General features: G+C 36.6%; 1 protein-coding gene across 4 annotated transcripts; it reads left to right on the top strand.

Annotated features, from left to right (window-relative positions):
• The first annotated feature begins 843 nt into the window (after window positions 1–843).
• LOC132635429 (ATP-dependent Clp protease proteolytic subunit 4, chloroplastic) lies at window positions 844–9,958 on the top strand. 4 transcript variants are annotated; one of them, XM_060351815.1, is made up of 4 exons: window positions 844–1,313; window positions 3,879–4,374; window positions 8,540–8,576; window positions 8,659–8,928. In XM_060351815.1, the coding sequence occupies exons 1-2, from the start codon at window positions 910–912 to the stop codon at window positions 4,360–4,362; spliced, it is 888 nt and encodes a 295-aa protein (XP_060207798.1). In that variant the 5' UTR covers window positions 844–909; the 3' UTR covers window positions 4,363–4,374; window positions 8,540–8,576; window positions 8,659–8,928. The 4 variants fall into 4 exon arrangements, with proteins under 4 accessions (XP_060207798.1, XP_060207799.1, XP_060207800.1 ...); XM_060351816.1 differs by lacking the exons at window positions 8,540–8,576; window positions 8,659–8,928 and adding an exon at window positions 9,940–9,958; XM_060351817.1 differs by lacking the exon at window positions 8,540–8,576.
• The last annotated feature ends 1,174 nt before the right edge of the window (window positions 9,959–11,132 follow it).

The following is an 11,132-nucleotide window of genomic DNA, read 5'->3' as shown; positions in this document are numbered from 1 at the left end:
AAGAGATGAAATGCATGTCCAAACGTTGATTTCATCTCATGGTTTCAAATCAACATGTCCATTGTTTGAGATAAAAGAGAAATACTGTTGCACTGGGAGGATTTGATTTTTCAAACAATAATTTCCATGTTGTAGATATTTATATTAATTTATTGTAGATGTTCATAACTCCTATGGTTACGTGTAGTAATATTCACACCTTCGCTACCTCTTTATTGATCTCCACACCCATATATATCTTTCCCACCGTCTCAGGGTTAATGTCATATGTATGATTCTCTTTAATGCTACTCAATGTAACCCTATAAATAACATTTCATCCTTTATTTCTATGATAGTTTCTTGGACAATTTGCCTGAATGCCCCTATATTGGGGTGGTCTTTAATTTTTGCCCCTCATATTGTTGGTTTTTAATTTTTACCCTGTGATACTTTAAGTAACAAAAAAATGATCGAAAATATCCTTGACATTGAAAAAACAAAAAAAGAAACTCTGATATATGACCTAATGCCGCAATGAAACTTTGCCTTGTCTGACAAAGTTATATAAAAATTATGCCTTGTCCAGTATACTTCTATACATATTAAGTGATCTGCCATAACTTCATTTCTACAAAACTTACGCCGGACAAGATAAAATTTCTATATGCCAACTGGCAAGTGAATTAGTTATTACACAACTTAGATCAGCAATTCGGCAAAAAATTAAAGACCAGTCCGTATGAAGGCCAATCTGTGCAAAAAATTGTATTTTCTTTCTTTTTGTTGAATTTTTTATTTATTTTTATTTAGGTTGCGTAACCCTTATCCGACCCGAAATAATAAACAGTTCTTTTTTTTTTGCTCACACTCAGTTGAAAAGCAACTTCCCTTTCCTCATCCCCTTACCCCAATTTTCTTTCTCTAGCAATGGATTCCCTCACTCTTTCTACTTTTCTATCCCCCAATTACCCTTCCTTCAATCTCCCCAATCGCTCTATTCCCAAACTCTCCCCCACTTTTTGCAAAACCCCCTTTTCATCTCTCAAATCCTCGCTCACTACTTCTCACCAACAATTCACTTCTAAAACCCTTGAGGATGATGAGAAGTTGTCTTTGTTACTTGCGTCTTCTCCTCAGACCCCCGCTACGGCTATGCGGGGTGCTGAAGCTGATGCAATGGGGCTGTTGTTTAGGGAGAGGATTGTCTTCTTGGGTAATAACATTGATGATTTTATTGCTGATTCTATTATTAGTCAGTTGTTGTTGCTTGATGCTATGGATTCCAAGAAAGATATTAGGCTCTTTATTAATTCCCCTGGTGGCTCCCTCAGGTATCATTTGCCCCCATTCTCTGTAATTTTTAGTATTGACTATCCTGGGTAGTGTTTCTTTGTTTAAAATCTTTCATTTTTTTTTTTTTGATTATGATTATTTTATGTTAGAATTTATATGTGAAATTGAGAAGCTTAGCTTTAGTTGTATTGTGTGACGCCTTTGTCCGAATTATTGGGTACCGGAATGAAATGAGCCCAATGGACTGGAATGTATATGGATGACTCATATAGTTAGTTTGGGATTGAGTGTGTAGTGTTGTAGTAGTATTAGTTGTTGTCTGAATAGGCATTCCTTTTGACAGCGGATGTAATTTTGAAAATTCTAATGATCCCGGACGTAATCCTTGACGTGAAGAATAAAATAAAAAAGGTTTTTTCTTGCTTGATTTTCAAATTTTCTTAGGATTTGGTCTATACAGTCGTGTCCCACTGTCCCTTCAGTGGAAGATGTAATGGAAAGGAGGAAAGAGAGAAAAAAAGTGTTTAAACTTCGTGTTGGACATTTAAATTATGAGTGATTGATGAAGATGATGAGCAGCGTGTGAGCATCCTGAAGGTGCAATCTACTTTTTTTTTTTTTTTTAAATGTCTTAATTGAATATGCTGTTGAAGATTCATCTTATGACAGTAAAATTTATGTACCACTTTATATAATGTCTGATATTATAGAGACCGAACGTATGAAACAGTTCTGTAGCTTGCATGATCATTTCGGAGGAAAGACGATGTGTCCTCCGTCTTAGAGGTGTTTTTTGCTAATATAAAAATGTTACTCTAGAGAACCATGCAGTCGCCTCAATATTTGCTGCCTCCCCCGAGGTAGAGGTGTTTCCAGCCATTATAATATTAAAATATTAAATTCAGTTTGGATACAGGTTTACAAAATTGAACATGTATGTCGTATTTGTTTTCCATCTTCAAGTATATGAATATCACAATGTGATCAGAAAGAAAGAAATAATCCCAAACTTGAACTACAACAACAATTATTATGTCTCAGTATCAAACTAGTTGAGGTTGAATATATGAATCCTCTATATCCATTTCGCTTTATTTTAGGCACATTTCATTTTATTACAATAAAATTAGGGATTATCTAAAATCAGATGTTCTCCGAGTCTCACAGTTATCCTACACTTACAAATCTCTAACCTAACTAAAAATAAACCTAGCAAAATCCGCCGTAATGTAAGTGTATTAACACGACTAAGCCTTAAATTAAATACTTGGTATTATTTTTGAAAAAACGAAATATTATTTGCTGATTTAGCTGACTAGATATCATGAATTATAGTTGACGAGATACTAGAGTTCATTGAAAGTGCACCAATGTTGTTCTAGAGAGTAGAGAGCCTACACATGATAAAAATGTTATTCTAGAGAATCATGCAGTAGCCTCAATATTTGCTGCCTCCCCTTATATCTTTACCTTATTAAAGGAGATCCCTGTTGGCTTACTTTTGTTTTCTTAAAGTCATCAAAAAATCTTTTCCTCTATGTTATTGACTTCTAATCGTTTTTTTAAATGGCAAGCATTACTATCGACTTCTAATAGTTCTTAATTTCCCAAAATGGTTCTTAACTTTAGACAAAATGGTTCAACTACCCAACCTAAGGCAGAAACAACAATTAATTATTCAGACATATGGGAAATTAAGAACAACTGTTATGAATGTAGGTGCATGTAAGGAACTTATTGGGGGTTGGGTGGGGTAATTTCATAGGCCTCTCTCTCAAGTTTTGGTTCGTAACACTAACCTCCCTTTTGGCTTATAAAAAACACTAATCTCCCTTGTGTTTACGATACTACTTTTGATGAAGTGTGTTTACGATACCTCCCTTGTTTTGATTCTTTAAAACAATTCTTTTAACCTACTTATCGTTAATGTAAAAAATTTACGCTTTTCTAATCAACTACCACGAGGTACTTGCTACCTCCCACCATAATAGGTACCAGGTAACTCTGTCCACTATGGCTTGGACAGATGGGAAGAAATCACCTAGTGTTTTTTTGTCTCTTCTAGGAGTTGAACCTGAAACCTCATGCCCACTTCATTGACCACTAGGTTGCACTTGTCTTCTTTTTACTTTAATTTTGTCAAAAACTGATGATCTAGTGCCTCATTTTTTGTTCCTTTTGCACTTATCTTTATTGAGTGTAATAGCCTCTATATCATGTTTCTATGCTCTCCCAGTCCCCCCATATCATGTTAAATTTCTTTGTCCTCTCTTGGATTTGATCTGTTCATTTGAGTTAATAACTGCGAATTGAACTTTATTTGTAATTGCATAGAATTGGTTTCCACTCACTGTATATTGTAAAGATTTCAGAGTCAGGCCCAACTTTTTGATACATCCGTGCTGAAGGCCGAGTGAGCATGCGAGGCCCATGCATCAAAATTTAATTTTTCAATTTGAAAACTTCAGTTCTGTCAGCATTCACATGTTTATCTTATCTTGTCTCCACGCATTCATGTCATTTTGTTAATAAAAAATGTGGAATCTTCTATAGCAATACTTTTACCTTTTCTCTCTTCTGATGTACTTCTTTCTGTTTACCAGCGCAACAATGGCTATCTTTGACGTTGTGCAGTTGGTGAGGGCCGATGTATCCACAGTTGCACTTGGCATTTCAGCTTCCACCGCTTCAATAATCCTTGGTGGTGGTACCAAAGGAAAGCGCTACGCAATGCCTAATACTCGAATTATGATACATCAACCACTTGGAGGTGCAAGCGGTCAGGCAATAGATGTGGAAATTCAAGCCCGAGAAATAATGCATAACAAGGACAATGTTACCAAAATTATTTCCAATTGCACTGGACGATCACATGAACAAGTTATGAAAGATATTGATAGAGATCGTTACATGTCCCCTATTGAAGCTGTCGAATATGGGCTCATTGACGGTGTTATTGATAGAGATAGCATCATTCCACTTATGCCCGTTCCTGAAAGGGTTAAATCTACATTGAATTATCAAGAAATGATCCAGGATCCTAAGAAATTTTTGAACCCAGAAATCCCTGATGATGAAATATATTAGCTGGTGCAACAGGTACCTTCTTTGTTTTCTGTCTATGTTCCATGACATTGCTAGCTTATGAGTGGAGTAAAAAAATATGGGCAACTAGCTACCTTGCAATCAACTCCAGAGAGCAGAGTGTCTTTATGTTTGAGTCAGGTTACATTAAAGAAATGATTGGATTGAGTATGGTTCTTGTTAGGAGTCTTAATGTTTTTTTTCTTTAATGATAAAGGAGTATTTATGTTTATGTATACAGGTAACTAGCTTTAATAATTTGCTTTATGAGCAACGTCTGTTCTTGCAGTAAAATGCACTAAAGATAGAGTGAATTTTAGGCATTTTCTGTTGACGTGTAGCAGATTGGTTAAGGTTGCTCACTTGCTCATTCTTATAATAGGAAGTTTATTTATGAATGCTAAAATTAGTAATATGGGTCTAAGACGAGCTTAAATGGAATTGTATGGTCAGTGAGGGTCCATATATCCAACCCCAACGTGCTTGGAATTGAGGCGTAGTAGTATTAATGTTAGAATTAACAAATAAAACGCAAATAAAAAATAGAGGAGCCAACACTACAAACTCTATGCAGTGATCTACTCTACTATATTGTATTTTTTCATCCTTTTGAATGAAATACAATTACTTCATCAAAGAGAAAAAGAAATATTTTAGAAAAGAAAACATTTTACAATCGCCAAAATTAGGTAATTTTTCAAAAAAAGGGTAATTCTTGCATCACCATTTACCAAGTATAGATTTGAACTAGATGGTAAATAAATATTAATGTGTAAAGTTGCTGTTCTTCGGTTGACTCGGGGAAGTCGGATTAAATTTCGAAGGAAAGAAAGAGGGTTGCTGCTTTTATGCATTACACTCACGGTGGAACTCATAAGTTGGAGAACCTACTTTTAGTATATGTAGCTAGGCTGATCTTTTATTTGTTCCTTTTCAATCTAAAATGACTAAGGAATGCCAAAGATCTATGCCTTTTACAAGATATTCAGTTACATGTGGAAAAATTGCAAAATGCACCAAAGGGTGTAGCCTAGTGGTCAATGAAGTGGGTTGAGAACCATGAGGTCTCAAATTCAATTCCCAGCAGAGACAAAACACTAGGTGATTTCTTCCCATCTGTTCTGGCCTTGTTAGACAGAGTTACCTGGTACTTATTGCGGGTGGGAGGTGACAGGTATCCTGTGGAATTAGTCGAGGTGCCCGAGAGCTGGCCCGGACACCACGGTTATAAAAAATAAAATAAAATAAAATAAGTGGAAAAATTGCAAAATATGGTTCAAGTTTATCAGCTAGGGGCTGAGTTGAATTTTAACTCTGATGGTATGTGTTACAACTTACATGTCTATTAGATGAACATCTAATGGATATCTGTGGTTGTTCAAAAAAGTTCTACAGAAATGTAGATGTTTCCATGCCTCTGCAATTCTGGAGATATTTTTTATTGAATCTGATGCTTGAGGTAGAAGTTAATCTTGGACTCTTGCAAGGATCAAGAAGATGTTGTTTACAGTATGCCTTGAACTTTTATTTCATAAGCAGTTGTGTCTGTGAGAATGGGTCCCCATGGAAGACCAAAAATAGAGAAAGCCAGAAAGGAAATGAGAAAGTCAAAAAAGGAGAGAACAATACAACAAACAACAACAACATGCCCAGTATAATGTGGGGTCTGGGGAGGGTAGAGTGTACGCAGACCACCCCCACCTTGAAAGGTACGGAGGATGTTTCTGAAAGACCCTCGGCTCAAGAGAGAAAACAAGACAAAAAGTCAGATAGGGACAAGCATATCAAAAACAATATGAAAACGAGGAATAACAAAAGCGAGAAAGTCATGATAGAACAGTCTGGAAAGAAAGGAGCATTAGCTACCATAGGTATATACGATAATCGAAGTACAAGGCCCAACAAATATAAGCAGAAATCAAGTGGCAATAAACGAATGAGCAAAACTACAACTACTAGGATGAAAGGATAAGCAACCTAGCCTTCTATCCTAATCCGAGTCCTCCACAACCTCCTATCTAAGGTCATGTCCTCGGTAAGCTGAAACTGCACCATGTCCTGTCTAATCACCTCTCCCTAATACTTCTTCGGCCTCCCTCTACCTCTCCTGAAACCGCCCAAAGTCAACCTCTCACACCTCCGCACTGGAGCATCTGTGTCTCTCCTCTTCACATGCCCAAACCATTTCAGCCTCGCTTCCCGCATCTTGTTCTCCACCGATGCCACTCCCACCTTATCCCGGATATCTTCATTCCTAATTCTATCCCTCTTAGTGTGTCCACACATCCATTGCAGCATTTGCATTTCCGCGACTTTCATCTTCTGAACGTGAGAGTTCTTGACTGGCCAACACTCCGCCCCGTACAATAAAAAGTCGGTCTAACCACCACTTTGTAGAACTTGCCTTTAAGTTTTGGTGGCACTTTCTTGTCACACAGCACTCCGGAAGCGAGCCTCCATTTCATCCACCCTGCACCAATACGATGTGAAACATCATCGTCGATATCCCCATCTCCCTGTATAATAGACCCAAGATACTTGAAACTTCCAAAAAAAAAAAAAAGGAGAGAACAATAAAAAAGAAAAAAAGGATTGATGTTAGTCAAGTAAGGAGGTTTTCTCGAAATTCTTACACATCTCTTGAAATCCGTGCACATATAGAGCACAATGGAAACAAAAGATATATATCGGCGATACAAATTAGACAGAAATATGTTTGTCATGTTAGTACATGTACGCGAGGTCATATGTAGGAGTGGCTAACAGGCGAGTCGGATCGGATATGGGCGGGTTGAACTTGAGTGAAACAAAAATGGATAAAATATCTGACCCGCCAATATTTAACACAGATAAACAATGAGTTAACCGACGGATAATATGATTATCCATATTATCCATTATTTCTGGAACAGTGAGGTGAACACAAGCTAAAAAGTTAAAAGAAGCTTAGACTCCCAAAAAGCAAGAACTCATGAAAAATAACAAGTAGACAAGACAAATGGGTATTGATAATATGGATATCCATATTATCCACTAATCCACATGGATATCCACTTTTTAGTGGATAATATTCATTTTGATCCATTTTTAAATGGTCAGTAATCCGACCCATACTTAATGGGTAATGAGTCGGATTGGATGGTTACTTTTTCTTTTTAACCATTTTGACAGCCCTGGTCATATGCTTGGAGTGTTTTTTGCGCTATTGGAAACTTTTATGCTAGAAGGAAATATAGAGAACTTCCAGTAATTTGTGTTTTATTCTTTTTATTTGTATTTACTTCGAAAACTTTTCTTTTGAGCCGATGGTTTATCCGAAACAACTTCTCTACCCCACAAAGGTAGGGTTAAGATCTGCATACATCCTATCCTTCCCAGAATCCACTTGTGGAATTACAATGGGTATGCTGTTTTTGTTGTTTTTTATATGTATAATATTAGCCTGAGCTGAATTTAAATGAAGGAACAAGGTCAGGGAGAACTCATATAGCCGGCCCCAGAGTTGAGGCGTTGTTCTTCTTCTGCTTGCTCAATCCCTTTTACAACTGACCTCTGCATGCTCAATCCCTGAGTCCCATCTCTTATCATGATTAAGCATACATGATGTTTTCTCTTTTGATCAACGGAACTAAAAAAAAAAATCTTTTCCGCTGCAGTTAAAGCGAATTGAAATACTATAACTTCTAATATCAGCAACACTCCATTATTGAGGCCCCAATCTCATTAACATTGTTAGCCATTTGACTGACCTATAGTGTTGTTGGATATGGTTGAGATCGATCAATTAATCCACAAAATCTTTTTGGGTTAAACTTCGTTTTAAATGGGTTTACGTGATTGGATCTCTAGAGGATGGGATTTTGGACTTACTTAGAAAGAATGACGGGATTTGGGAAGTGAAGGGGCTACTCTGTGGATAGGATCAGTTGTGGAACTGGAGTTTCACCTGATATTGCTGCGGACATAATTAGTTCCACAGTTTTTACCAATCATAACAAAAATTGTTTGTGTCATTTGTATCTGTGATCAAAATGATACTTGACTTCATCTGATTATTTAAGGATTGATAACAAAAAGTTCCCATTTTGTGAATTGGCAATCTGCTTATTTGTTGAAATGAGTTTCCGGAGTTATTACTTCCCGATACAAATGTGATTTATGATTTGCTTAATTACTGCAGACTGCCACCGTTTTAGCTGATGCATGTCTTTTATCAGGTACGGTAGCACTTGGCTTAGAAATAGTGCATACCTGAACGTGCAGCATTATCCTCATTATCTTGGGCATCGTTTGTTGTAGAATTTTCTAGGAGTTACAGCGCAGAATCATTCGAGGAAACTCTGGATTTGCAGCTATAACTGGAATGAATTGCACTGAATTTGATATTAAAGCCATCGTTGGCATTTTTATACCCTTTACTTTCTACTTAGTAACTAGTTTTTTTTCATAGGTTTCTATCTTTCCTTTTCTCCTTTTTTTGTTATTTTTATTGAGAGCGGATGGTGGTGGACTGGTGGTGGAGGGTTTAATACTATTGTCACAGCATTTAATGTATTTCTCATTTTCTCATCTCTGTGCCCATCATGCTGCAATTTCTTTTATGAAAATGTTAGCTCTTTGATTCTGGCGGAAGATCTTCACACAATAATGTTATCTTCTTCCTTCTCCTGTACTAGGGTGAGAGTGCAAAGAGTAATGTCTAGACTTGAATTTTCATTCTAACAGTTTTCGAATTGTCGCTAAGGGTGTGTTCGGTAGATGGAGGAAAAATAATTCTAATTTTTTCATGTTTGGTTGATCAAAAATTTTGGAGAACATTTTCTTAGGAAAATGTAAAGAAAAAGACTTTCCTGATGGAAGAAAGGAAAACAAGGACATTGTCACAGTGGTTATCTTCTCCCTACCCTTAAACATATCCCATCCTCGCCCCAGCCCCCATAGCTCCCACCCCGCATTTTCATTTCTCACGTGGCAAGTATACAATGAAAAAAATGATTCCGTGTCATTTTTTGGCACCAAATTTTAACATATTTGTGTTTTTTCGACAACTGACATATAGTTTAGTGACTTTATTGTTACAAAAACTAGCTTTATTACTTTTGTGTTACTAATAGTTAGTGACTATAGTGTTACACAAAATAATATAGTGTCTTTAGTGTTACAACGAGTAAGTTTAGTGTTTATTGGTGAAATTAATCCTATGGAATTTAGAGTAGCTTATATGGCGTGACATGAATAGTGAAAATTGATATAGCCGGCCAACATGATGGAGTTTAGGCGTAGTAGTAGTTGTAAGGTGTACTGAAAGTGCTAAATTTCAATGGATCTGATCACCAGGCATGCATACATATTCCCCACTACTCACCAATCATTTTCTAGTATCAACCATACATTTCATAGATTCTTGCACTGAGCCTATAGTTTATCGGAAACAACTTCTCTACCTCATATGGTAGGGTTAAGGTCTGCGTACGCTCTACTCTCCCCAAAACCCACTTGTAGGACTACATTGGGTATGTTGTTGTTAACCTTACATTTTATAGGTTCTTGCTTAAAATATGACTGTTTTCATCTGTCCAGAACTTCTCATTGAAGTGTGAAGATAATTCATGGGGAGAAGCTACTCAGTCAACACGCTTCCTGTATTGGGTCAAATAGACTTGTGAAAAGGTTCCATGAATTTTATTGTTAGAAAAATGGGACACACTGTGGATGAATTAATATCTTGTACATTGTCAAACGATGCTTTATGTTTCCGAGTCATAGAGAACTAGTAAGTACACAAAAACAGGACAATCTTTTAGTTAGACTCAACACTAAAGCTAATGCTTTTCTTTTTTTTTCCTTTCTCCGTTAAATTATTCAATATCTGAAACCTATTGGCTCAACTAATTTGGCATTGCGCCATTAACGGCTAACTCAATATTGTGTCAGGTATTGCCGCTATTGGCTCGACTGATTCGACATTCAAACATTATGCCAACTAAGAGGATAAAACAAATTTTAATGAAAGGTTTTTCATTCCAGGCCTCGAATTCAAGACTCTAATTAAAGAGAGAGAGAATTTCAATCACCCGAGCACAACTTTAGATTTGTAAAACTTGAGAGGTCCACATAGTTTTACACGATACGTAAAATTCTTTTGAAGAAGCAAATAGTGAAAGAGATGTCACTATTGAAAGAGTCACAAACACAACCCTCCCCCCCACCACAAATGGAAATAATAGTTTGCCGGCCTTCCAAAAGATACTCCACAGGAACACTAAACAATTCTTTTTTGCCGGTTGATCGATCTTCAAATGTATATTCAATTAACTTTGACTCAAAATATTAGGACTGATGATAGACGCATTTTTTTCCAGTTTTTTCTTCTCCATAGAAAATTAAAGAACTATTAATCTATTAAAGCACTACAAAGTGATTCGGCATATTCTTCTTGTTGTGGGAATATTTGAAGCGCTTTTTATGATGACGTTGTATAACGTTATATAGTCAATAAAAAAAATGGAGTCTTACATAATGATTTTGATATCCAACTACTTATTATTTTAACAATAGATCAAAAGTGCACTCTTGGAGTTTTCCTCCAACAATTAATCAGAGGAAATTTAACGGACTAAATTTTATTCCTCCAAAAGCCATACATATGACTAAAGGTGGCAACCGGTTGGAACCGGAACCGGAACCGGTTAGGAAACCGGCCGGTTCCGGTTCCAAAACCGGAACCGCCTAACCGGTTCCGGTTTACCGGTTTTAAACCTCAAACCGGAACC

The sequence above is a fragment of the Lycium barbarum genome, chromosome 4, assembly GCF_019175385.1.
Source record: "Lycium barbarum isolate Lr01 chromosome 4, ASM1917538v2, whole genome shotgun sequence".
Lineage (NCBI taxonomy): Eukaryota > Viridiplantae > Streptophyta > Magnoliopsida > Solanales > Solanaceae > Lycium > Lycium barbarum.
This window is presented reverse-complemented; position numbering and strand designations above follow the sequence as displayed.

What these genes read in the sequence shown, in the direction of transcription:
- LOC132635429 (XM_060351816.1), top strand. Translation starts at nt 910, where the DNA reads ATGGATTCCCTCACTCTTTCTACTTTTCTATCCCCCAATTACCCTTCC. An exon ending in TCCCCTGGTGGCTCCCTCAG is followed by an intron (nt 1,314 to 3,878) that starts GTATCATTTGCC and finishes TCTGTTTACCAG; the next exon opens with CGCAACAATGGCTATCTTTG.